A 26,500-nucleotide genomic window follows, 5' to 3' on the forward strand; every position below is an offset into this window, starting at 1 on the left:
TCCCCGCGCGCCCCGCCCCGTGACGCCATCGGCAGGCGCCGGCGGTAGAGCGGGTGCACGCGGCATGGCGGCGGCGGCGGCGGCGCGGCGGGGGCGGTGCCTGGCGGCTCTGCTGCGCCCCGGGGCCGGGGCCGGGCCGCGTTCGCCCGCAGGTGAGCTGGGGCGGCCGCGCCGCGCCGTCACCCCGCCGTCACCGGGCGGCCGGGAGCCCCGGCGGGGGTGGGGGTACGGGAAGGGCTGGGCCCGGGGCGGGCCCGGGGAGGGGGGGCGGCTGGTTTCCCTTGGCTCGGCCCTGGCCTGCGGCGCCGCCGGCCCTCGCGCTCCTCCGCCCCCCGGGGCCGCTCCGGCCCCCGGGACGCCGGGAAGACCCCGGGCCCGTGTGCGCCCCGGCAGCCCGCCTTCGCTCTCGGCCGGTTCCGGCCGCGTTCTGTTCCGCAGAGGAGAAGGGCGGGCGGTGAGGTGCCGCCCGTCAGCCCGGGGGAGCCTGGCCCCGGTGGGAGGCGAGTTCACGGAGCCACGGACAGGGCGTACGGCACCCTCAGGCTCATCTGCCGCGTAGGCTGTGCGGCATGCACAGCTGCGTCCCCTGGGTCACTGGGGCGTGCAGCCTGTTCAGGTCCGTCTCTGGCTCCATATAGGGCGTATAGCATGCACAGGTCCATCTGCTGGCTCGTATAGGGTGTACAGCATGCACAGGTCCATCTCTTGCCCCATATAGGGTGTACAGCATGCACAGGTCCATCTCTTGCCCCATATAGGGTGTACAGCATGCACAGGTCCATCTCTTGCCCCATATAGGGTGTACAGCATGCACAGGTCCATCTCTTGCCCCATATAGGGTGTACAGCATGCACAGGTCCATCTCTTGCCCCATATAGGGTGTACAGCATGCACAGGTCCATCTCTTGCCCCATATAGGGTGTACAGCATGCACAGGTTCAGCCACTGGCTCATACAGGGTGTATAGCATGTCCAGGTTCATCCAGTAGCTCGTATAGGGCATATAGCACGTTCAGTTTCATCTGCTGGCTCATACAGGGTGTATAGCATGCACAGGTTCATCTGCTGGCTCGTACAGGGTGTATAGCATGCACAGGTTCATCTCTTTCCCCTATAGGATGTATATAGCATGTCCAGCTCAGCTGGGTACTGGGACAGGAGCAGAAGCAGCCGCGTTTCTGTCCTCTGGCCGTTGCAGTACTTGACGACCTGACGGACGAGCCTGACGGGTTTGTGTTTCCCAGGGGTGAGCTCAAGGTTTCACCTAGGACACAAGACTGGCAAGATTGAGGGCCGAGAAAATCCGAACTCTGAGGTCTTGACTACAGGATGTATTGTGTTACCGAGGCCGCAGCGCGCAGGTCTGGAAACGTGCTCGTGAGCTGTCATTAACGGAGGCGTGGTGAGAAGCTTCCGGCATGTCTTGTCTCTCCCAGCCGTGAGCAGCCCATGCTGTGCTCAGAATTTCCTTACCTATCGTCTGGCTCCTTATCGGCAGATTTGTAGGTCGTCGGTGCGGTCTGTGGTTTCCCTGTGGGTTACGAGGAGAAAATGTGACAGAGGAAATCGCATGACAAATAGGGTCGCCGTCGGGGTCAGATTGTGAGATTTATTGTGCCATCGAATGCCACTTTGGTGTTTCTGGGCAATTCAGTTCTTCCCCCACGGAAATCCCCAGTGGCTTGTTAGCATCCGTGTCCCAGAAAGAGGCCGTGTGCCTCCGTTGGGGTTAGATGGACTCCACAGAGCCAGAGTTTTATTCCTTAACCTGTCATCCACGTTGTTCAGGGGGAAAAAAAAGTGAGCAGAAGCTGTGTGGGGCGGAAACGAAGAGGGAGGAGCAGGGGGTGGCATCCTGTCGCTTGGATGCAGGCAGAGATCCCTGGCTGCGGGGACAGCCGTCCCTTCCCCTCGGCCGTGCAAAGTTGGCGGCGTTTTCTTATGGCTCTCGCAACGCTGAACGCTGAAGTTGGTGCAGAGCTTTTCGGGAGATGTGTTGGCGCGAGTGGATCAGTCAGGGACTCTCTTCTCCCTAGATCCGTACGGGATTTGGTGCCTAGCTAGAGAAACCTTTCTTTTCAGGAGATCTGAGCTGGAAGCACGTTATTGCTGGTGCTCTTCTTTGCAAGAGCATCCTCAGGCTGGCGACTGCGCAGCAATCAAGCTATTATGGTAATTTCTGCTGACCTCAATTCTCCTCTTTGTTTCGAGCCGCGTACTGCTTTGTGCTCCATTTCCCACCCTAAATTTCGAACTGGCGTTCGGCTTGGCTCGATGCTCACTGCGGTCCTTTTCCCAGAAGGGGCTGTGTTTCCTGGGGGGGGTTGGCTGGGTTTCGGGAATCGCTGAGGCATCCTGGTGCCTGGATTGAAGGAGCCCCTGAGACCGAGGGTCCTTCTCTTTCCTGTGGCGTGTTCCCCGTCTGCAGGGCTGCTCCGTGCTCGCATGTACAGGATCGCTCAGGATTCCCAGAGAACTGGAAGCTGGCGAGTACTGTGGGTATCTGCCATCTTTTACAGTGCAGGTGGGGCAATGATGCACATAGGAAGGTATGTGGACTGCGATAAAGCTCAAGCGTTTGATTAACTCGATATAAAAAAGACCTCATTTGCCCCAGCGCATCGCAGTGCTCAACTGGGGCAAAAGCCATTCCTTCCTTGTCTCTTGGTCTTAGGAATTTGTTTCTGGGGCTCATTCGGTGTGTCACGTCACCCTGTTAACTCAGCGGTTACTTTCTCAATAGCTTTTCTGTGCCGATAATTGTGGTTTTATATCCAGAATTGCCGGGAGCCTTTTCCCTGCTGGGCAGGCAAGGGCTCTGCAAGAGCCAAATGGTCTGAAGATGCTGCAGCTTGCAGTTAACGAGCCTTGTCTCTACCTGGCACAGGACGGGCTGGTAATTAAGACCAAGCATTACACAAATCCAAAAATAACTTCTGAATTGATTGGTGGCAATTTATTGTTGTGCTTTAAAGGCAGGGAGACAAAAAAAATACATAAAAAATTCTAAATAGTTGTAGTTTCTAGAGTCAGGTAGTGTTTATGGGCTGGGGGGTGACCTGTTTGTTGGCTCCGGGTCCTTGCTGCCTGGAGATCCGACGACGGAAGCGGTCTTAAGGTTAGCACGGAGCTGCTGCTGGTCTGCTGCTCTTTTGCATCCTGGAATCAGGGATGGAGCGACATTTCCCTCTTCTATTTCTGCCGGTTGGGAAATGTGTGTGTGCGCGTACGTACAAGTGCAGATTTTTCAGAGCATCCTACACCATCTAGCGTAAAATGAGCCTAAAATATCTAAACCCTGTGTAAATACATAAATAAAATATGTAAACCCTGGGCTGACTCGGGCCCTTCCTCTCCGAAGCTCGACAGCCTGGACGGCCACGTGGCGAGTTCTCCGCTCCTTTCCACTTCAACCACCCGGGCTGTTTTCTTTGTTGCTATCTCGGATGAGCCCAACAAAGCAGTCAAATGAAAGATAAAGAACACGTCCCGTGATAATGCGGCAGAACTGTTTGTGACGCAGAGAGCGAACAGTTATGTGTGTAGGAGGTGTTCAGATGCATTAAGAACTATTTGTGGGCTCTTTGAGGGCAGAATGACTGGGGAGTAATTCAAGCTTCTGGCTGGAGACGTGCATCTTGATTCAAAGCTTTCTGTGAGGAGGAGGAGGAGGAAGAGTGAGGACTTGACAGCCTCCTCGAGCAGCTCTGGGGGATGAGGTGCAGGACCCAGAAGCACTGTTAAGGCTCAGGGGTTCACGTCTACCTGATCTGGAGTGAGTGAGAGCCCAGCCTGACGGTCTGGAGCAGCAAGACCTGTTCTCGATGACCATTCTGGCTGTAGTACCTGCTCAGGTGGGCAGGAAGTTTGCAGAGCACTTCGGAAGGGAGCCTGACACCTCCCAAGACGAGCTGGAGGATGACGAAGGATGTCGGTGACAGGGCTGGGATGCCAAGTTCAGTCGAGGGCTGTGACGAGGAGGAGGAAGGTTCAGGAGGGAGCTGGGCTCTCCCAGCGCGTCGGCTGGACTGGAGGGCTGTGGATGGCCAAAGCAGCTGTTTGCAGGGGGGTCACAGGTGCACTGCAGGGACTCTCACCATGCCAGTGGTTCTCAGTTCAGTCTTTGGGTGGTTTTGTACTCATTCGTTTAAAAATAGGACGCCTTGAAAATGTGCCTCTTGCAGGCCTGGGGCATAGGGTTTGTCTCCTTTCCTTGCCTGATGAAACAGCTTGCAAGCACAGAGTGAGTCGCAAGAAAAGCCTGGGCTTGTCGCCGCTTCCAACCACTTCCGTTGCTTATCCGGATTCTGCTCCCTCTGCCTGGGCCATCCTGGTCACTCCTCTGCCTCCCAAAACGGCCCCATCCGTTTATGTTCCTTGTAGGGCTGGGGGTGGCCAAGTCACCGCCTGCCCCCAGCACGGCTGCATCTTCAGACCGTAGAGTCGTGGAATCATTTTGGTTAGAAAAGACCTTTAAGACCATCGAGTCTGACCGTATCCACGCCCTCCGGGCTCTTACTCTGGCACAGACCATTCTCGCTACAATTCAGAAATCACACCAAGTAACTGGCTTTGGGCGGAGCTCTGTAGTGCTGTAAATGGTCGTTTTGTGGCCAGGTTTGGCTTTGGTTTATCCCCCAACAGAGAGAGGGCCGTTCGGTTCACCTGGGCATGGTGGAAGGAGAAGAACTGGGAATCCCGGTCCATAACGGGGCTCGTGCCGTTTCGTGACTTGCCTCTCCTTTTCCTTGCTGATCCCTTCGCTGGCTCGTGGCTTTGCTGCTGCGTGTGCTGCTTATCCCAGGGCTGGCTTTGTCGGAGGATGTGATCTCTGTGCTCCGTTAGCTCTGCTCAGACAGTCGAGGGCCAAATATTTATTGCCATAAAGTAACTGCTCAGCTGGCTCATACGGAGTTGTTCTTAGATATGGGAGTGAGCTTGTAGTAAAGGACCTGGTTTCTGTCAGCAGGAGGAAATAGATTTCGGTGTCTCGAGGCCCGTCTGATGGGAAGTGTTGGTACAGCACCCAGGGAAGCTGCGTGTGCAGCACAGGCATCTGGAGGTGCAGGCTGCCTTGCTCGCGCCGGGGTTTTATGTTTTCACTGGCAGTAACGTGGGAGTTGAAGCGTTCCCTGTTGTCTTCAGCTTGGCCGGGTAACAGCAACGAAAGCTGCAAACCGCCTCTTCCTCACCGGATAATTTGTTGTGAAAGTTACTAATTGTCATCTTCTGGCTAGAATTTTAATTTAGAAGAGATGGTCTAAAGTAGCAACTTGTCCTTCTTATGCAGTGAAGGCCAGAAGGAAATGGTGGGTGTTGGATTGCGAGGGAACTTCAGTCGTTTGGACGGTGTAACTCCCCATGGAATTGCCTAAATGGGACCTTTCACGAGTGCTCCTGTTGCTGCAGATACTTGTGATTTATACTGAAATATCTTGAATTGTGTCTTCTAGCAAAAGGAGCAGCATGTCTCCAAAGACAAATAGCCTGTCGTTGGAGCCTCCGGTACAACATTCCTGCCACCAGCATTTCTGCTGTCCGGACGTACAGCACGCAGACGGCAGAGAGCAAGGAAGAAGAGCCCCTGCACACCATCATCAGCAACACGGAGAACGTGAAAGGTGGGCACAAACGCAGATGTCTTGTGGCATCGCTCTTGGGGTGCAGGCAGAGCCAGGACAATGTCTGGGTGCAGCTGTGCCCTGACTGTGAGGGTGAGCCCTCTGCAGTAGTGTTTCTGCTGCTGGAAGAGGTGCAGGTCTTGGTCACCGTGTCGTAGCTGGCTGCAGTTTGAATCTGAATTGCACCATCGCCTCCCCAAAACGGGAACGTGTAAATCAGAACAACCTTTGCTGAGAAAGGAAGGCCATCGAGACTGCAGGAAGAAGTTGCATCTGCAGACTCAGCCAGGCAACTGATGGTCTTGCATATGTGTAGAGGCTCCACAGGCACTAGAATTTGCCTAAAAAGAGACTTTTTGTCCCAGAAGCAAATTGTGCCTGCCGAGGTCATTGCTGTGGATTGTGGAGGTCTAATCATGGTGTCACCCTTTTAGTTAGAATGAATTGCTTTGTACATCTCCAGGGAGAGGTGCTTTAAAGCAAAGTCACGTGAGTTCTTCAAGCACAGAAATAGCATCTTAACTCCGTGCTCCCGTGGCTTTTCTAGCAGGTACTTTTGAGACTGCCAGGCTCTGAAGCCTGCAGTGGGGTTGATGCACTGCTCCTGCTGCTGTCCACACCCCAGCTTCGCTCCTGTCACTGGGGAACGTAGGTCCTCACCAGAGGCAGGGGTGATGTGTGACCCATGGCTTTCCCCATGTTGCTTCAGAGTTCTCCAATGCCTCTAGCAGGAGAAATGCTATTTTTAAAAGGCCAAGGATGGTCTTTCAGCTGAGATGTTTTGTAGTGTTATTCTTTCTGAGGAAAATTCTCTTTCTGGGCACAGCTACCTACCTGCGTGGCTGGATGTACGTATGCGCTCCCTTGCCTGCTCCACAGAGCCCTTTGAGAATCTGCCTTTTTCTGCTTAAGGCTCCAAGCATTGTTTGGGCATGAGAAATGCTACCTGGCTGGAGAAGCTCTTGGAGCAGAGCATATGCAGATGGTTCCCATGAAAATCAAGTCAAGGAAGAGTATGGAAGGTGGGCTATAAACCACAGGAGTCACTTGAGAGAGCAGTTGGGGGTTGCATGGAGCCACGCAGTAGGAGCAAGGGGAACCGCCTTTCACTTCTCATTTACCGATTGCTCTGCAGTCCAGACATGGTGACCAACGTGCAGGTACTGCAGGCTTTGCCTGCCTTGAGGTTTACATGCAAGGAGTTGAGGTGCAGAGGCCCGGTGTCTGCTTGGCAAAGCGTGCTGCCTCAGAGGGGTGTGTAAACACCACCTTTGTTGTCATCTTGCTGGAGGTCACAGCTACCTGTGTCCCATCCTGCTTCGGGCTTTCACTCCCGGGAAGCTGAAGCACATGGTAAGACCGCAGTTTTACCTTCCTTCCCAAGAGGACCCTGGTGAAGCACCTGAAAGGTGTGTTTGTGATTTTATTCTAGGTGCAGCCTCTAAACATGAGTTTCAGGCTGAAACGAAGAAACTGCTGGACATTGTTGCCCGTTCCTTGTACTCTGAGAAGGAGGTGAGGCACCCGCTACTTGCTGGTAGATTTTTCTGGTGGCAAAGCCCTGTCTCTGTCAAGGGCTACGTCCAAAATGGTTGAGCTGGGAGAATACCTGCTCAGTTTCCCAGCAAGTCCTTTGTTGTTCACATGCCATGCTTCCTTGAATGAAGTTATCTTAAGATGCCTTGAAAATGTGTTTTCAAAACAATGTCTAAGTGTGGCCAGGTGACTCTGTGAGCTTCAGAGCCTCTGCACTTTAATATGGAGTTCAGACAAACTGTTCTCCTGGCAGATAATGAGGAAACACAGTTCTTTTTCTAATGAGCTGGGAATTAGCCTGTGAGTAGGCGATGAGTTCCCGCATCTCTGGGAGTCCCAGGCTGCAGTGTCGGGTTGTGTCTCGTCCCCAGGTATTTATCCGGGAGCTGATCTCCAACGGCAGCGATGCCCTGGAGAAACTGCGTCATCGGCTGATGGCAGAAGGGAAGGACTTGCCAGAGATGGAGATCCATCTGCAGACAGACAGCGGAAAGGGAACCATCACGATCCAGGTACCTCCCTTTGGTAACAGGAGAGAGTTATTCCCTGCTGCTCTCATCCCCAGCCTTTGTCCGTGAAGGATCGGTGGAAGCTGAGTGGTAGTGCGGTGCCATGGATTCTAAGCCTGCCTGAAGAAGCGTTCTGTCCTCAGCTGAACTCTGGTTCAGGAGGATGTAACCTCAGGATTTGATGAGAAACCACCAATTTATCTGCTCCCCGCTTGTCCCCATAGGAAAATTTGCTGCTCCCTCCCTATTAGGAACTACCAGTAGCTTTTCTTCCGGTTCCTTTTCTGGTGCACTTCTCAGGTTGTGTGTGCATTTCTCACTAGCGGAAAAGTTGGGAGTCTGGCTTCATCGTGACCTTTGGGAAGGAATTCTGTCACCTCCTTAAGTCTGAGGTGTAACATGGTAGCTTGCAGACCTTCCCTCTCACCTCAGTCGCTGAGAGATGCTGGGGTGGTGAAAAGAACCTCCCATTGTTGGTTGTCTGCCTCTCCTCCTGCTCCAGAGCAGGCCAAGTCCAGCTGATGCTGAGGCTCTGCCCTAACGTACAGGTGGGCCTATAGATTGCAGCAGTCCCACAGCACTTGTCTGTCCTCTTCTCCGCAGCCCTGGTTTTGATTGTTCTTGACAAAACGCTTAGCAGGAGAGGGGCGATCGGTGTAAGCTTGCTGACCTGTGGGACTCAGCGTGGTGAGGGAAGGTGGAGCTGGTCCTTCTCTCTGTACTTTGCTTTTGTTGGTGGCTGTTGTCCAGGGTGGAAGGCTGAGGCTGAGTTTTGGTGTTTCTTGGCAAAGTTTTTAATGCAAAGAAGGCAAACTGGTAACTTTCCTCGTGGAGCGGTGTCAGCTGTGAGAGTGTAGCTGTGGACTGTTCTCAGGAGGGCAGAGGATGAGGCAGACAGCAGCGTGCAAGTGAAGGCTGCCCAGAGCAGGTCCAGGGGAGATGTGGCACAAAGCATAATCTGGTATTTTTCACGTGGGACAAAAGCGCTTGCTGTTGGAGGCTGCTCGGTTATTTTATACTTGGGTTTCTCTGCAGAACAAGCAGCTGCGGTTGCCATGGGGAAGTTAGTGATCGTCAGCGGGCAACACGATCATCAACCCAAAGATTCTCAAACTGGCTTCGCTATTCCTATGGCACCTGACTACTGCATTTGTCTGACTGCTGTACAACACCGGTTCTTTAATGAGCTCTCGTTTAGCCCCAAGTAGGGTGTCGGTCCTGTCTTTCCCTCTTGAGATCACAGCGGACAACGTAGCTTCTGAACCCATCAAGATATTCTTACAACTCGTGCCCTGTAACTGTGGAAGCTGTCCCCTTCTTTGGCAGTTTGGTTAAGAGACCTGTTTGCCTGCCTTGCGGACAGGGTGCATTTGACGTCATACCCAATTAGATGTGTTAGGGATTTGTCTTTTTATAACCCCCTACCTGGCTGCCTGTGCATCACTAATGCGACTAAATGAGTCTTAACTAGGAAGCTTTTAACTGCAGCAATACTGCGCTCTGAGAAGGGAGAGAGAACAGCGCGACTCCAATCTCTTTTAATAGGTTTGCCTTCTCAGTACTGCCTAAAGCTCCTTACCTCCAGCGGAGGGTTTATTTATAACCTCGTGAAGAAACATACTGCATATAACGATTACTTTGAACAAGCCTCATTCAGAACATTTCCCTACCTTTCAGGAATGCAAAGGGACAAAAAAAACCCAAAAAAAACCGGATTGAGGCAGAGATGCACCTGCCCCTCAGTCTCCATTTTGTTTTCTGTACTCGGAAAGACCCACCAAAACAGAAGCAGCAGGTCCCTCGTGTGTCGTCTGTGGCAATGGTCACCCCAGGTTTTTTTAGAAAGGTCCCGTTGTCTCTCTGACCCCTAGGTCCTTGTCCTCAGACCTTCGTGCTGCTCTTGGCCCCTGGATCTGCTGGGTCTCTCCCCTCCCCTTCCAAGGGCTGTAGCATCTTTTTGTGTCTCACCAGTTGAGTGAGGGCAGGTCTGGAAGGTGTGATGCCTTCTTACAGGCGGGTTCTTGCTCCACTAAAGGAATCACTCTGTTAAGTGACTGCAGTTCTGCTTACTTCTCTGCCAGGACTGAATTTCAGTCATAAGCATAGCAAGATTCAGAATTTTAATATAATGTCCTCATTCAGGGATGTCCTACCTAAGCATTGCCAAGTGCTGTATCTGCTAAGAGGGAAATGTTCGCTGTGTAGTCCACCGGATTGCACCACCTCAGTTCCTTTACCAAAGTCCTCTTGTTTTAGCAAATTCCACAGTTTCCTCCACCCCTTTGAAAACTGCCTCGTTCTGTTTTTAGGACAGCTCCATCTGGTAGCAGCCACAGCCTGCAAGGTCAGATCTCTTCAGAAAATCCACTTGAAAATGTTAGGCGATGTGTTTTCAGTGAGGACGGATCTGCAGAGCTCTGCGGTTCTGGATGCTAAGGCTTTACAGACATGGGTTCGGACCCTTTGAGGTGGGAACAGAGAACCCCTTGCAGACCCCAAAGCCCTGTGACCACAGAGCTCTCCTTCAACACCTACACAAGGTTCCCCGTGGCCGGCGGGTGACAGGCGCTCGGCTGTGGTGCGGTCGGTGTCGCTGACACGCAGCTCTGCCGTACTGCTGCCTGTGTCTGGTGGTAACCCTGCGTTTGCGTGAGCTCGGCGGCTGGAGCCGTGCTCGTTGCTGGGGCTTAATTTAGGGCTGGGACAGTGGTAGCAGTTTAGAGGAAATCGTTTGAAATGTTTACAGAGCTAATTGCTGCTGCTGGGTGAGGGAGTGGGACCGCTGTTCTAACACGGGTAAGCAGTAGACTTGCTGCCAGAGCTTGGGCTGTTCAGTTCTCCTTGCTGGGCTTTCTTCTCACTGTTGCAGTCATTCAAAATCAGCGTCTGTGAAGCCACAAAATAACAAGTTTGCTGTGTTTGGGAGGAGTTAAAATGACTGCAAACACCACCCCTCCCTGCAACGGCTCCCTGTATCACTGAGCAGATCTCTCCTGGCTTACCAGTCACAGTCTGCGACAAAGACTGGGCTGTCCTGAGGCTCTGCCGAGGAACCGAGACGTTTGGGCTTTAGCAGTTCGATGCAGGTGCGCCCGTGTGTCCAGCAAAGCTTGGTGTGAGTGGGGAACCGGCCCTCTCCGTGCCGGGTCGTGTCCTGGCAGCCACCCTGTGCTACCAGGCTGCAGCAGAGAGAGGGTTACGTCCTTGGCTGCGTGCGGCACTGCAGCATCCAGCTGCGCTTGGGTTTGGGGAAGCAGGGGAGCAGGAGATGGACAATAATGCAGGTAGAGATGGGGGGGTAAAGCTGTCTGTACTTGGACAAGCCTTAGGTGGAATTAAGCTTGCAGAAACGTGCCACTGATTGTAGGGGTGGGTTAGAGCTTCCAGTTGTTGCATCACCTTTTAACAAATAAGCTAGGGAACCAGAAATATAAATGCATCTTCAATAACCTGCGGCCTAGGGAAGGAAGTGCAGAATCTTTTCTTTTCTTCGTCTTCCTGCCAGAATAAGAGCATGTCACATTTAAAAATGGGGAATTTGAAGTAGATAAAATGAAAGTACTTTTCTGAACACCGGTCGTTTAGATCTGGATGAGTGGAGGCTGAGCCTGTAGCAATGCTCAGCGTTGTTGAAAATAATGTTAACACAGGTTATTGGAAAGGAAACCTCAGGCGCTCTGCTCTGGACAGCTTCCATGTACTAGGCCAAGATTCCCTCGTCTCTGCATGCATCGGTTTTATTGTGCCTTTTCTTCTCTTGGTTGCTGCTGCAGATGCCGTATCGATTCTAAACCAGAACGCTGCTCCAGTGCGGCTGCTGTCCTGCTCTTGTGAATTTTAAGTCTCTTTAAACAAGGTATTCAAATAACAGGGGGGACACTCGCTAATCGGACGTTGTGGGATTTTATCAGTTGGTGAGAGCAGCGTGTCGTTATTTTATAATGTAGTCAGTGTCCTTCTGATGCTCCGTTGAGATTTTGCACTGAAATAAGCGTTTCAAGTGTTGGTTTTGCAACAAAGCGAAATGAAAGGCACAGTAGCTGAGACATGTACCTCTAACTGCAGCCGTGGCGAAGGCAGCAGTTAATGGGTACTTAATGAATTGTTTGGTGTAACAAGACTCTGCAATAACTTAAATTGGACTCGGGTAATAAGCAAAGATGTTACATTACCTAGGTTCTTGTTTACCAACTAAACTAAGCAATTTGTTGATTTAAACTGGATTTGTTGCCTGTAATTACTTGCAGTTTGTTTTTGCTTTACCAAGAAATATGATATGAGCACAAGAGCTGCGCGCTGCCTGATTTGATGAGACAGATAGTGAGGCCGAAGGTGTTCATTACTCCGCTGCCAAGGAAAACAGAGGTCCTCAGGGCTGCGGAGCAAACACCGAGCATTTCGTGGTGGGAGCCCTGAGGTACTGCATGCCCGGCAGTTCTCCAGCCGTCGTTACACAGAATGGTCTCTGTTTGCAAACGTCCAGCACCCACACGACAAAGGTTAGAACAAAGTGCAGAGAAAGCACAAAGGTCCCGAACAATTCGACAGCAGGCTTTGGATCTGGGAGGTCTCCACACACAAAAAACATTGCTAAAAATCAATGTTCGGCTGCTGTCTCTTCAGGGGAGACGTCGATTTAGACGTGTAGTTCAACAAGTGTGGCCGTAGTGCTCTTCGTAGCCCCTCGGAAGATGGGGTGAAGGTCTGTAGCCTGTTGTGTTGTCTTGCAGAGGGACAGGGCTGTAGAGGGGATGGTTCAGGGGGAGGCTGTTTACTCTGCACCCGAAGAAGTCCCAGAAGGGAAATTCAACCGGACGAGTAGATTGTTGTTCTGCTGAGCAACAGAAGGGCTTCTGTGATCGACCCTTGAAGTGTCAGTGCACTGAACTCCGTTTCATGGTATACAGCGGTTGGTTTCTCCAAGCTGCAGAGTAGCGTTTGGCGCTTTGAACTCTGAACATAACCCTCGCATCTTGTAATTTGTGAAGCCCCAAGTAAAATTTGCTTTGTGTTTTTACGAATAACTCTGCTGTGGCTGTTTTCAGCCTGGTAAAACTTTTCTTGCAGACCAAAGGGAGTGCTTGAAACTGTCTGCAGGGAAAGGCAAGTTGTAATGTTGATGGTCGAGCAACGGCAGCCCTTGCACTTATGCTGGCCGATATGGGTAGAAATTGTCTGCAGAGGGTTGTGCGATGACACGGTGGTTCCTGGCAAAGACGCCTGGAGGCCGAGCAGCAGCCTGTGCAGCGCGGAGCGATGCGAGAAGGGCAGTGGAAGTCCCGCCAGCTCCTTCCTTGGATTTCACGGAGCTAGCGCTGCCAGCACTTGCGTTGGCCCAGCCCGAGCGGGCTGTTGGTGGGCAGGTTCATTTTCTTCCGTCGCCGAAGAGGGCCTGCTCTGCAGAAGCTCGGCTCCCGTCTCTCCGCTGCCACTTTATTCCCGTTCCCCGGAGCAGCACCATCTGGTGAAGGGAGCCGAGAAGCGCAGTGCGAAGGCCAGACGCAGGAAACGCGTACGCTGCAAGAGCGGTTTGAATCTTGATGGCGTTTTCGTCGTAATCCGCCCAGGTGTTTTCCTGCAGTAGGAAATGTCTGCTTTGCCAGGATCTTTGGCCGGCCACCTAAAAGGACGCTTTTCGCTTTCCCTATCGGCGGCTCGGCGCTGCTGGGGGAGCAGAGCGTTTTGAGCCGTGCTCTCTTTGTTCATTGCGATTCACCCTCATCAAACTAGTCTCCAGGAATTGTCATTAAGCATTTTGCAATAAGTTTGGCAGGGAATTTGGAATTCAATAACCAAATAAATTCATGGGGTAGGCTTATTTTATTTTTTTTTTTTTAACATACTGGAATTTGGGAATGACATGCTGCGCTATAAATAGGAGTGGATCAGAGGAGTTAAGAGTTCTGTTCAGAGTCTGGCATGAACAAAACCTGAACCAGATGCTGAAAACTTTTCTTTCTGGCTTCTTCTCCCTGGGGGAAGGGACTGTGTCAGATTCCTGAGATTTTGCCATACCCTGTTTGTTTTTGCTGGCTTTTCATCTCCCACTGTCGAGATCTTACCGGGCATCCTCCCTCTTCTCAGCCAAGACGACTGACTGGCCTTACCATATTTAATCAAGGGGAAGGTGTTGCTGTGCCGTGACTTGTGGGTATGCAGAAAAATGTCTTACCCACATGGCACCTCACTCAGTAACCTCACAAGTTGACCACGGTTTGATCCTTCAGCAGAGTTAAACACTAGATTAAAAAATTATCTACTGACATTAAGTTACTTGGCTAGTAAATAAGCTCACCAAATGCCCCACACGGGTGGTAGAGGCGTGCTGTGCCAGCAGTCCCTCTTGCATCCCACCTCCAAGCCACCTAGCAGCAGCCAGTTCCGCTCTAGCTCGTTTTGCTGACTCCTGCACGCCGAATCCCACCCCTGCGTTAACAACACTGGGAGCGCGTCAGCCCGCTTCCGGATACGCAGGCTGCTGTCAGCCGCGTAACTGTGCTCGCAGGTACTGGGGAGAGCTGGACTCACGCGAACGAGAATCACCTTTCACTTGGCTAATTTTCACGCTGCTGCCGCCTTACGAGGTGGCTCAGAGAAGCTGTAAGAGTGGCTTCTCAGGTTGTTTCTGTCGGGTGGAGAAGCTGCTGGGATTTGGGAGGGGGAATGGCACTTGGTTTTCAGAAGTGGCATCCTGGAGGGTGTTGGCCTGCGCTTTGCTTCTGTGGAAGATGCGTGTGGAGCAAGTCTGAAAATACATTGGACTACAACGGGAAAGATTTCCATTGGGGTCCTGCGTGAGAGGGTGGCCATTTCTAGGTGGGGTTTGCTGTTACCCATGTTGATTTGGGGTCATGCAAATGCGTTGTGGCAACAAACAAGGTTGCAGCCTGGTCTGAGGCTCGCCGCAGCCTTTTCTGGATGGTGCTGCTGCAGGGTCTGCTGCCCGAGAGGTGTGCGCTAGCAGCAGGGAGATGTTTAGCTGCACGCAGCCGTACAAATCTGGCTTTAACTCGGGACGACAACAAGCCATTTGCCTTCGAAGCCTGCACAGAGCGTGGTGCGCTGTACTTCCAGCCGGGGTTAGCCTGTTCCCATGGGCACCGCAATACTCAGCTCTCGGGGACCTGGACATTGACAGCTTCACGCTCAAGTCTTGTGGAGCATCATGTGAGGGGGAGAGGAGGAAGGAAAAGACAAAGTAGATGGAGATCAGCAAATGTGGTGCTTGTAGACAAGGGGCTGCATTACCCGGGAGTTAAGGGATTCACTGTTCTGCCACTGATTCCTGGTGTGAGGGCATCGGTTCTCCATCTGCGGATTGGAAATAGGCTGCTCCTCTCTGCTCCGCTTTGGACATGTTGAGCAATGGGAACTGTCTCTGCCTCACCTGGCACAGTGCGGCTGCGACTGGGTTGAGATCTCTTTCCAGCACTGTCATCCTCTGCATTCTGAGAGAGGTGTAGAGACCAGCCTGTCTTGGCATGGTTTTGTTTCCTCTCGATAAAAGGCTTGAGTCTCTGAACTTTTGGGTGGTTTATAGCCCCCAGGCAGCTGCTGCTGTCCCTTGGAGCTGTGTCCCTTTTGCGTCCGCCATCCTGCCCACGTGCAGGTGGAGCCGCAGCAGGATGTCTGCTGTTGCATTTACTGCTTGGCTGGCTGGGAGAGAGCGGGAGTCAGAGGCAGAGGTTGCTCGGGTGCTGGTTGCTAAAGCGATGCTTCTCTGCTGATATTTCAGCTACAACTGCTGTTTCTTTTCAGGACACGGGTATTGGGATGACCCAGGAGGAGCTGGTTTCTAACCTCGGTACCATTGCTCGATCAGGCTCAAAGGTAACGTGGGATGAGGCACCCCTTCTGCCCCCTTAGAAAAGTCTTCTCCAGTTACAGCCACTTTTGTTCTCCCATTAATTTCTCATTCCGTTTCATCCCTTGGCCCCCAGCCCAGCTGTGAAATTACACCCCTCTTGGAAGGCGAAACCTACCTGTGGAGTCTTCCAGCTCTTAATGGTCTCTGCTGCGTGCCGTGGGAGGCCCGCGGTGCCCAAGCGGCGCTAGTGGGTCCTGTGTGTGATGCTGCTGCTGCACCTGGCTGCCCTCGCTCCCAAAAGCACACGCCTTCCTCCCCAAACCATCGTTATGGGGGGGCACATGCATGCTCAACGTTCACCCTGTGTCCGGGAGGGCAGCACCTGTGTCCTCATGCTGGCAAATTGTTATGTATATGTACCTGATTTTTTTTTTTTCATCTCTGGAGTCACCATTTTAAGGTTTCGTGCTCCTGATTGACTGAGCCCTCGCTTGTTTTCCTTTCCTGCTAGCAGCAGTGGGTGTTGCCCTAAGCAAGGCTCCCCTTTTCCAGGGGTGCAGTCCCCATGGGAGACACCCTTTTCCTCAGGCACCCTCCTCAAAGCGCTGACACAGAGGTATGGGATGGGGGTACTGGGCTGCCAGGCCCGTGGTACCTGGCGTAGGGCTGCATCGGTGCGCGGAGGAGCCCAGCTGGAGGGGGGGTCGCAGCCTCCCAGTGGTACCTGAAGTCACTGTGCATTGGTTTATCTCTCCTTTGTTCCTCCAGGCTTTTCTAGATGCTCTGCAGAGCCAAGCTGAAGCCAGTAGTAAAATCATCGGCCAGTTTGGAGTAGGTTTCTACTCAGCTTTCATGGTGGCTGATAAAGTGGAGGTGTTTTCGCAGTCTGCAGAGCCGGGGAGCCCAGGCTACCACTGGTCTTCAGATGGGTAAGGCTGCAGAACGGGATGAAAACGTGTGGGGGCTGCGTCCAGACCAGGCATGGACCGAAAGCTGTGCAAAGCGAGACAGGGCTGGCGCGGTCTTTCACGACCAGGCTTACTGGTTTAGATCCTGCTCAGATTATACATGGTAACAAAGTGTGGCCAAATTTGCCAGGGTGCAAACCACAGGGACAAACTTGGTTTGTCAGAGTAGGCGTGTTGTGGACAAAGAAAGTACCTGCTTCTCCTGCTCCTTCCCTGCTGGCAGGCGATCGTCTTAGCAGTGCCACAGACTGGGCAGACAAACGTAATCTCTTTGGTCTAGTCGTTCCCTGGGTTTTCGCTCGAGGGCACCCACAGGAGGCAGGGCTCTGCAGTGCTGTGGCTCTGTAGGCGCGTGTCTCCTGTGGGTTGGATCTGTGCGCTCATCCTTTGCTTTTTGCTTGAAGTTGCAAGTCTGTGATGGCTGTTGCACCATGTTGAAATGGGAGCTCCTGGGGGTGAAAAGCTCTGCATCCCCTTAAAATCTCCTAGCAATAAAGCATTCACTAAGTTATTTAAATTCTTGAAAAAAGCATCTTGTAACTGAGACATCAGACTGTCTTGGGCTGCAGTCAAGCCGCAATCTGTGCTGCTGTACACTTTGAAAGCTTGCTCGTCTGTCATCGCTGCTGCTGCCTCTCCCCTGGGTCAGCGCTGTCACCAGTGGTTGATCCCCATATGGCGTTCATTTAGGAGTAAGGTAGGAATGGTCATCCAGAACGGGCTGTCTTCAGCAGAGCACAGCTGCTTTTCGTCATAACCAGTTACTGCATACTCCAGTGACGATGTGAATGAGGGCCCGCAAACGAGTCAGAGGTGTCAAGGGAGACGGCAGGCGCCTGGGTGTTGCAGGCACTGTAGGAAATGGAGAGGAGTTGAAGGCTAGGCTCAAACAGCCTGCAGTTTGTTTGAAGTTTGGTTCCTTTTCGGTGAGGCTGCTGGTGTCTTTGCAGAGAAGTGTGCCCCTGGAGGGAGGACAGCCACGTGGTTTTGGGGGGCTTCTCAGAGACCATTCAGACATTCAAGATTTTCTGCCTTTTCCTCTTGGCGCTGAAGTGTTGTGTGTGCTCTTAGTTTAATATGATATTTTTATGTCCCATCATGGATGTGTATGAGGCACAAGCTGACGTGGGTCCGTTTCTAATCCTAGTTCAGGAATGTTTGAGATTGCCGAAGCATCGGGTGTCAGAACTGGGACTAAGATTATTATACATCTCAAGGAAGACTGCAAGGAGTTTGCAAATGAAGACCGAGTCAAGGGTGAGTGGAGGAGGGAAATGCTGTTACCTGCGGAGGGGATGTGTGAAGTCTGTTGCTGCCCCTTGAGTGGGAGGTGAATTTACAGCGGTTTTTCTCTCCTGCAAAACCTTTCACCTGCTGGTAGTGACGAAATTCTTTTCACAAATGTGACTCCTCTGTGTCTTGCTTCCATTCCAGAGGTGGTGACAAAATACAGCAACTTCATCAGCTTCCCACTGTACCTCAATGGGAGAAGAATTAACACGTTACAGGTGAGCAGGAGGGCCACAGGCAGGTCGCTTGTGGAGAAGAGCCGTTGTAATCCTCCACCGGAGACATGAAACAGAATAAAGCCACTGCTGTCCCTAGAAATCAAGGGAGGATTGTCCCGGATATCACAGAGCCTGTAGTGATCAGTTAATTAGAACAAAAGGAGACAATCCAGCGGAAGTCATGCCTGGAACTGCTTGTTTGCATTTGTCGGAGAGAATTCTTGCAGATTAGCACAGCAGTTTTTATTTATAGATATCGTCTGGATTTTCCCTTAATCAGAATGATTATCTCATGCTTTATAATACTTAAGTGTTTAAGCCAGGTGCCATGTTAGTGATGTGGGGATTGCTCACATCACGGGTGTGCTGACACCTCTTGCTGCAGTTCTCTCTGTCCTTCAGCGCGAGGTGGCCGGTGCCAGCGCATGGTTGGTTTTCTTAGTGGCTCAGCTCACAGCTGGAGTTTCTTCACAGCTCTTAGCCGAGCACTGCTTGATGCTGGCGTTTTCTGACCGCTTAAAATTACATAGCAGCCAGATCCATTTTAGTCAGAAGTTCTTGGCCCAATTGCAGGAATCGCCTAGGTGAAATTAATTATCTTTAAAACAAAAATCTATGAATCATTTTCCTCCAGCATCTCCTTTTCTGGTTGGTTAAAGCTTCCTCACCTAAGAGAGCAGATAGAGTGTGTGTGTGGGGGGGGAGGTTTGTTTCCTGGAATGTGGCACTGAATGCATAGACTTTTGAGACCGTACTTAAATATTTTATCATGTTAATTTATCTAAGGTTCTGTAATTGGTGTTATTAGTCACTGATACTTATTTGGATTCCTGCATAATAGTGTTTCTGTTCCACAGGCTTTCTAGCTGTTTCCCTCAAATTACAAAACCAGAAATAGATTTAGACAGCTGTTTGCTCTTTCTACCTGACAATCAATAGAACAGACTCCCCAGAGAAGAGTAGTGCTAGAGCAAGGGGCGAAGTGCCCTTAATAGAGTCATGTACTTTTATCTTCTTATCAGAAAGTCTGTTTTCCCTTGGGATACAGCAACAGCTTTATTCTCATTATGCTCCCATTTCAGGCCATTTCTTTATCCAGAATCTTGTTTTTGCGTTTTTCTACACATCGACATCAGTTCACTCTAAACAGAGCCGTAGTGAGTTCCCTGGTGTGGATTTTCCTAGATAAGCTCTTGACTGCTTGCCGTGTAGCTGACAATGCGGAGTTAAAGGCTTTTCCAGTCTAACTGTGATAACCGTAGCTGCCTCTGGGAAAGCAGCACTGTACCTAACAGCTGCTGTGGAGCACCTTAGTACCCGGTTGAGTCCATATTCCTACCTGTAGCCCCACCCAGGACACTTGCGTGTGCTGGAAAAGTTATGAAGCCACTTGAGGAACAAGGCTTTGAGGCAGAAGAAGCTCTAAGGAGTAGGGCAGCATGGCAGGGCTGCCAGAGCCCTCAATCCCTTGGACTGGTAGGTGGAGAGTGGGCTGGATGATACCTCCTGTCACTCATTAGGGCTTGAGTGGCAGTGAATGTAGTGGGCTTCACCTGGCTGGATTTGTTGTTGAGTCGCCATGCTTGTTAAATGGGCAGAACCTCCCACGTCTTTGCTAGATGCTAGTCTTTTGCTGAGGTACTGAAAACTTAAATGTGATGTGAGCATGGGCAGAATGCCCCCGAAAGCGTTGGGGGGGTTTAGAGCAGCAGCAGGTGGAAAGCATGGCCACGGGAAAGGACCTGATCTGGAGCTCATGACTTCAGTTCACGTGTGGATGTGTGAAATGGCACTCCTGAAGCACCTTCTCACCCTGCAGCAGGGGTGGCCAAGTGGTTCACAGAGCATCTCCTGAACTGCTCCAATCCAGGAGTTGCTTCACAAGCACTCAGGTGACCTTGTGGTGGGATAGCGACCTCCATCAGGGGGGCAGGCTGGTTGCAACAGACCCACTTAAACTTTCACTTTTCTTTTGCTTGCTGGTCAGGCCTTGAGATACTTGACCACTACTGCCAGTCAGCTGAGCTGTGGTAACTGCCCAGGATGCTCTTGGCTGGTAGCAGGGGTGAGGCAATGGATGTTAGCCAAATTCCTTCTGGTTTGGGCTAAACAAAGCTGCCTTACGTATGTTGCAGGGCAAGAGCACCTCTATGGGAGGCGACCCGAGATCAGCTGAGGGGCAGTAATTTGTTAGTCCGTGATAATGTGCCTGAACCATAAAACATCCCGCTGCCCTCAGGCTGTGCAGAGAAGTCTGTCTGTCTGTCTTTGAAAAACTGTATTTCCTTGCTCCAGCGCCCTGGAGGGAAAGTGTAACTCTGACAGAAGAGCCCTGTGCTGTGAGGCCGCAGGTCTTGAGAGCTGATGGGAACTCATCTCCTTGCTCCTCCACAGGCACTCTGGATGCTGGACCCCAAGGACATCGGCGAGTGGCAGCACGAGGAGTTCTACCGCTTCATAGCGCAGGCTTACGACAAGCCCCGCTACATCCTGCACTACAAGACCGATGCTCCCCTCAACATCCGTAGCATCTTCTACGTGCCTGAGCAAGTACGTTCCCTAGGGAAGAGAGCCACGATTTCAGCTCTCGTTGGGTTCAGAACTGGTAGTGAAGACTACGGTGTGGCCTGGTCAGCTGGTGCAGCGACACAGATACTGCAGCATAGCGCACAGCCGGGCACCCTGCACAGCACTGGTGTTACCCTTCTGTCTCTTGTTCCTGCAGAAACCATCCATGTTTGACATCAGCAGGGAACTGGGCTCCAGTGTTGCCCTCTACAGCCGCAAAATTCTCATCCAAACCAAAGCTGCAGACATCCTGCCTAAATGGCTGCGTTTTCTTAGAGGTATGTGCTGGGGCCAGGAATAGCGGGCTGTGGACCATGGCTTCCACAGGGGGTGAGGCGAGGGGCTGCCTTCCTGAGCCCGGCACTTGTGTTTGCCACACTGTTCAAGGGTTGCTCTGTGTTCCAGGTGTTGTGGACAGTGAGGATATACCCCTGAACCTCAGCAGGGAGCTGCTGCAGGAGAGCGCCCTTATCAGGTAAGCAAGAGGTAGATCCTGTGGACTGCTGAGGCTCTTCTGGCTTCTTGCTGGTTGAGGAGGAGACATTGTGGGATGGTTAGAGGGGCTTGGAGGGACCTGGCATGTAAGCTGCAGCATTTCCATCCTTGAGAATTTCTGTAGTCTGTGAGTTGTTTCTCAGCCATGCTGGTTGCATCTTGAGATGTGGGAGCAGTGTCCTGTGTCATTCGATGTGCTGCCGTGTGCCCCTTGTGCCCTAGGCTGCCTTTTGGTATCTCTGATCTACAGCAGTATCAGCAGATTTGCTATTTAAAGTGTCTGGTCTGCACCACCACGTGGTTTGGAAAACAAAACCAAACAGTAAGCTAGCTGTCAGTACTAGGAAGCTGGGCCGTACTTTAGTCTCACGATTATTTATGTGTAGATCTTCAAACAGCACCTTGTGCCCGTTGTCTCCAGACTTCCTTCAAAGCTCTGCTGTGCTCACACACACGTTTGTCAAAAACCGAGTGGCAGCCAGCAGGTTTCCATTTGGTGCTGGGCCCAGTGGAGCTGACTGCCAGCAGGCCAGTCTCCTCTAAGAACCCCTTAGTCTGGCTTTGGTTTTCCCTTACTTTCTGATCTTCCAGTCCCCTCTCCAACATCTGCCACTGTTGGAACTCGAAGGAAGGATAAGAGCAGGCTCTTACTCCTTAGCATTGGTGCTGTTATCTTGTTAGGTTTGATGGCTAACTTTGTATTCTACAGCTGGTGAAATGCCTCTACCTTCACTATAGTCACCAAATTAACCCTGTCACTTCACAGTGGATTTTCAGGCCGTCAGAAAGGGTTCCTCCAAGTGTAACCCTTTTATAGCCGCTTCCTTCCCATGTTGAAGGGTAGCTGTGGGACAGATGCCCCGTGCACAGTTGGTGATGTACTGCAGCATCACTGAGTCACTGGAGTTACTGAAGACTTGCCCTTCAGCAGTACAGTTGTACCACAGCCCTAGCTATCTCCCCAGCTCAAGACCTGCTCTTGACTGAGATACAAAGAACAGATGTGGAGCCATGAGGGAAAGGAGACAGTGGACCCAGAGTTTCTTCTTTGTCCTCCTGTTTGCAAACACACCACTAAAACACTGCACAGGGAGAGAGATGCTCACCTAAAATCTCTTGTCTTGGTCTAGCAGCTGTCTTTTCCTGCTGCAGGAAGCTCCGAGATGTTTTGCAGAAGAGGTTGATCAAGTTTTTCATTGACCAGAGCAAGAAGGACCCTGAGAAATATGCCAAATTCTTTGAGGACTATGGGGTGTTCATGAGAGAGGGGATTGTCACGATAGCAGAGCAGGATGTCAAGGTAAAAGGCTCCTACCAATGGGCTGAAGGGGACTGCTCCTTCTCTGTGAATCTTACACGCCCGTAACTTGTGTTCCTGGGTCTGACAAGACCTCCGTGTTCTCTGGTGCCCTAACTCTCACTCTTTGTGACTGCTTCCCACTTAATCTGAGACACTGCAGAGTCTCTGTACCCACACTATGTTGTCAGCCCTCCCTGATGCAATATGAACTACAATAGGCAATAAGGCAGGGCTTTCTCCCTTCTATTGTCCTCTGCCTGGATTCCCATTTCCAGGAGAACTTGACCTACATCCTGTCTAGGTCATTCTTCTGCCTCCTTAATATCTGGAGCAGGAAAGGAGGGATTCAGAGTCCCCTGAGCCTTTTTGCAGGGCTGCAAACAGGCCTGCACGCTACAAAGAGATGTCTCGGGGCTGGGAGTGGTCAGGTAGGGCTGTAGTCTCAGAGGAGCACATTTCTTCCAGGAGGACATAGCAAAGTTGCTGCGTTATGAATCATCCGCCCTGCCCGCAGGCCAGCTGACCAGCCTGACCGACTATGCCTCCCGCATGAAGGCAGGGAGCAGAAACATCTACTACCTGTGTGCACCCAACCGGCACCTGGCCGAGCACTCCCCGTACTTTGAGGCCATGAAGAAAAAGGACATGGAGGTGGGTGAACGGTGTGCCGTGGCCAGGGGAACACCCTGAGCTACTACATCAGTAGTAGCTACTACAAGGTGGCCCTTTCGGAACTAGAGTCGGTGCTGGGTCTCGCTTTCCACTGGGCAGCAGGACTTGTTCAGCTGCAGACCTGCTGAACATGGTAACGAAGCCCTCCAAAGGTTAGCTTTCATTTGGGGCCCTGAGCGATAGCACCATGGGGTTGAACCTGCTAGTTTCCCTTGTGATGTTCTCGCCATTTGGTGCGGAGTTGCTTTGGGGAGGAGGAAGTGCTGTTGCATCCCACACAACGTGGTGGTGTCCCCTTTTTTGGCACAGGTCCTGTTCTGCTATGAGCAGTTTGATGAGCTGACACTCTTGCACCTTCGGGAGTTTGACAAGAAGAAGCTGATCTCGGTGGAGACAGATATTGTTGTTGATCACTATAAGGAAGAGAAGTTTGAGGAGAGTCATCCAGGTACCGTGAGGCTCCCCTGGCCACCCTGTGCCAGCCAGTGAGGGTACACCTTCTCCTGCGCTCTTGCAGCGTGTGAGCAAGAGCTCTCCCTTCCATCCTGCCATTTTCACACTTTGAGGCAACTTGCAGTTTTTGCAGATCCCTTTCATATGTGGAGTTTCCATGATTGGGGTTTTAACAACACGTACGCACCCGGTGCCCTGACAGAGGCAGGCAGGAACTGGCAGGGCACGAGCCTGCCCTCTCTGGGTTTGGCACGGTCTGGGCTGAGGGCATGTACGTAGGTGTGTGCCTTCCCATTTCCACAAGAGCGCAGGTAAAAGCGTGAAACGGACTGAGCTCAGGAGTAAAGCTCACTGTCCGTGGCACGCTATAGATGCACGCTCAGATGTGCCCTCTTTCCCCTGCCAGCTGCAGAACGTCTGACGGAGAAGGAGGCCGAGGATCTGATGGCCTGGATGAGAAATGCCTTAGGCTCTCGAGTCACTGGTGTTAAGGTAGGTATTCTGTGCTGCGTAACTGAGTACGGGAGATCTGTGGAGATCATAATCTAGGGAAAAAAGATGGTGGTTGATTGGGGATCTGCCGCCACAGATTTTTCTTTAGACCTCAAGAAAAATCATTCTACTCTGTGCCTCCTTGCTGTAAATGGTATGAATGCTGGCATTTGTCATTTGGATGGTCAGCACGGCAGCGGAAGAACCGCATCGTAATGAGCAAAGCCCATTTTACTAGTTCGTGCTCAGGTTACCAGAAGAACAGGCTGGTGACTGTCTTGCCTGTGGACTAGAAAGGCTTATTGACGAGGAGTGCTTTGGGACCAGTGGTGAGCTACTGCCTGTGGACCGGTGGGGCCATTTGGGTCCCCAGCTTTCCTGCTGGTTTTGGCATCTCCTCTGGGGCGGGGATGAATCGTGCAGGGGCTTGGTGTGAACCTGTGCTGAGGAGACCCCGAGTCCTTGAACATCCCCCACCTCTATCCCACATGCATTTTCCATCTCGGCACTGATTGCTGGTTTTGCCGCAGGTGACTACACGGCTGAACACCCACCCCGCCATGATCACTGTGCTCGAGATGGGGGCTGCCCGCCACTTTCTTCGCATGCAGCAGTTGGCCAAGACCCAAGAGGAACGTGCCCAGCTCCTGCAGCCCACCCTGGAGATCAACACGGGGTAAGGGGAATCAATACCAGTGCTGGGCCTTGGGCACTGCGCTCTTGCTGGGGTGGAGGCAGACAAGAGGCAGTGTAAGGCTCCCAAGTAGCAGAGCCCTCCCCGTAAAGTGCGGTGCGTGCCACGGTGCCTGGGTCTGTGAGGCTGCACGGCACGGTTGACATGAGCCACCCACACACCCTGAGGACCATGGGGGTTACAGGGACAGGATGGGAGAGAACAGAGAAGCCCCCAGAAAATGAGCAAGGAAGTTGAAGCTGTTTTGACCTTTAGGTAGAACCTTTTCTGTCCCACCTTGGCTTAGCTGCTCATTCTGGAAATAAATTTCTCGTTGTGTCCAAAAATACCAAGTCTCAATGTTGATCTCTCTCACTTTTACAGGCATGCTCTAATTAAGAAGCTTAACGAGCTGAAGGACAGTCAGCCTGATCTGGCCCAGCTGTTACTTGATCAGGTGAGAGCCAGGCCTTCTCCAGAAGCGGCACCATCCTCCCCAGAGCCAGCTTGCAGACTGTGTCTGGCAGGGAGCAGGGTGAAGCCCTCGTAGCGGGCAGGAATCGCATCCTTCTGTGGTCCCCACTCGGGGCGCTTCCGGTAGTTGTGGTCCATGTGTTCTCCTACCAGATGGCCTAGAAGACGTGCTTGGTCTCAGCATGCAAGTCCTGGAGAGTGACGTTCACCTCCTCCCCAGCTCTCACCCAGCTCGCTTTGCTCCTTATTTAATGCTTTCTTCTCTTTTTTCAGATTTATGAGAATGCCATGATAGCAGCAGGACTGAATGAGGATCCCAGACCAATGGTGAACCGGCTGAACGAACTCCTCACCAAAATCCTGGAGAAAAACTGAGCCCCCAAAGACTGAAGGATGAACTCTGTGCTGATAGCTCTTTCCTCAAGCGCAGTCTCTCTGTCAGCTATTGTAGCGTCTGCTTGCAGGCACTGTGCAGCGAGAGGTTCACGTGGCAGAGGGCCAGGGAGAATGCAGGGGACTTCCAGCCCTTGCTGCACAGGGAGGAGCCAGTTGTAATTATTAGATCATGTGTCACCAACCTGTTCAAAGTGCAGCGTTCTTAGTGGGAACAAAATTCAGAGGTTGCGCTGAAACAATATGCCCAAATTTCTGACGCAAGCCTGAAGAGCCTCATTTCATACCGTTTCTAGAAATGGCCTTTCCCAAAACAGGTGTTGGCAGCAAGATTCCCAGTTAGATGTGTGAATACACCCCCCATCCATCGAATCCCTGTGCACCGTTGTGCTCCGAACAAGCACTGACAGAATTAATTAATTTGTTAAGAAACCTCCACCTCTGACCAGGCAGGAGGAGTTTGCTGGCATGGAGATAGATTGCTGCCGTTAGCAGACGCAGATACTGTTGGTGGAACATGTCAGTGCAATCCCATGGCAGAAAAGGTCACTGAGCTGCTGGATAACTGAGTTCATCCTGGTCTTGCTGTGGAGACAGAGAAGTAACTGGGAAACAGCTTTCCAGTGTGTGGCTTTCTGGAGAGTCTCCAGGGTTTTTGCCTTTTCTGTGGCATAAACTGCATGTCGAGCTGATCTGTATTTATGATAAATAAAGTCCTCTTCTTTTCCAGACCCCTCCACTCTTCTCGTGTCCCCTTACTGCGTCGGTCTTTGTGTCTTCCAGCTGGTGATTTGTTGGTGGTTCTCTCTTCAGATGCTGCTTGATTCTTCAGGGCATCGAGCACTGGATGGCGGTGGGAAGAGAGGGCTGTGAAAAGAGTAGAGAATAGCAGAGAGTGTGGAGGGAAAGCAGGAGAATCTGTACCTATGAACCCTGTTAGCCTTGTCTTTGAAAATGGGAGTTCAGTCATTTGAATCCTTTCGAAGGAGCAACGACCATTCAGCGGGAGAGACCTTTGTAACAGAAAATGC

The 26,500-nt window shown here is 51.9% G+C and overlaps 1 protein-coding gene across 3 annotated transcripts; it reads left to right on the plus strand.

Moving 5' to 3' along the window:
- On the plus strand, window positions 1–26,200 carry TRAP1 (TNF receptor associated protein 1). 3 transcript variants are annotated; one of them, XM_054843271.1, is made up of 19 exons: window positions 1,719–1,800; window positions 2,083–2,172; window positions 5,454–5,621; window positions 7,054–7,136; window positions 7,529–7,669; window positions 15,425–15,496; window positions 16,242–16,402; window positions 17,589–17,698; window positions 17,876–17,949; window positions 20,344–20,499; window positions 20,675–20,795; window positions 20,923–20,992; window positions 22,165–22,312; window positions 22,778–22,963; window positions 23,294–23,432; window positions 23,844–23,929; window positions 24,460–24,605; window positions 24,987–25,059; window positions 25,350–26,200. In XM_054843271.1, the coding sequence occupies exons 1-19, from the start codon at window positions 1,734–1,736 to the stop codon at window positions 25,449–25,451; spliced, it is 2,193 nt and encodes a 730-aa protein (XP_054699246.1). In that variant the 5' UTR covers window positions 1,719–1,733; the 3' UTR covers window positions 25,452–26,200. The 3 variants fall into 3 exon arrangements, with proteins under 3 accessions (XP_054699247.1, XP_054699246.1, XP_054699248.1); XM_054843272.1 differs by lacking the exons at window positions 1,719–1,800; window positions 2,083–2,172 and adding an exon at window positions 1–152; XM_054843273.1 differs by lacking the exons at window positions 1,719–1,800; window positions 2,083–2,172; window positions 5,454–5,621; window positions 7,054–7,136; window positions 7,529–7,669 and adding an exon at window positions 11,960–12,165.
- Window positions 26,201–26,500: the final 300 nt, after the last annotated feature.

The sequence above is a fragment of the Grus americana genome, chromosome 15 (assembly GCF_028858705.1).
Source record: "Grus americana isolate bGruAme1 chromosome 15, bGruAme1.mat, whole genome shotgun sequence".
NCBI lineage: Eukaryota > Metazoa > Chordata > Aves > Gruiformes > Gruidae > Grus > Grus americana.

Excerpts from the sequence above, each read along its gene's own strand:
- TRAP1 (XM_054843271.1), top strand. The coding sequence starts at position 1,734 with ATGGACTCCACAGAGCCAGAGTTTTATTCCTTAACCTGTCATCCACGT. Across the intron at positions 17,950-20,343 it reads GAAGAATTAACACGTTACAG|GCACTCTGGATGCTGGACCC; the intron begins GTGAGCAGGAGG and ends GCTCCTCCACAG. Across the intron at positions 22,964-23,293 it reads TGAAGAAAAAGGACATGGAG|GTCCTGTTCTGCTATGAGCA; the intron begins GTGGGTGAACGG and ends TTTTTGGCACAG.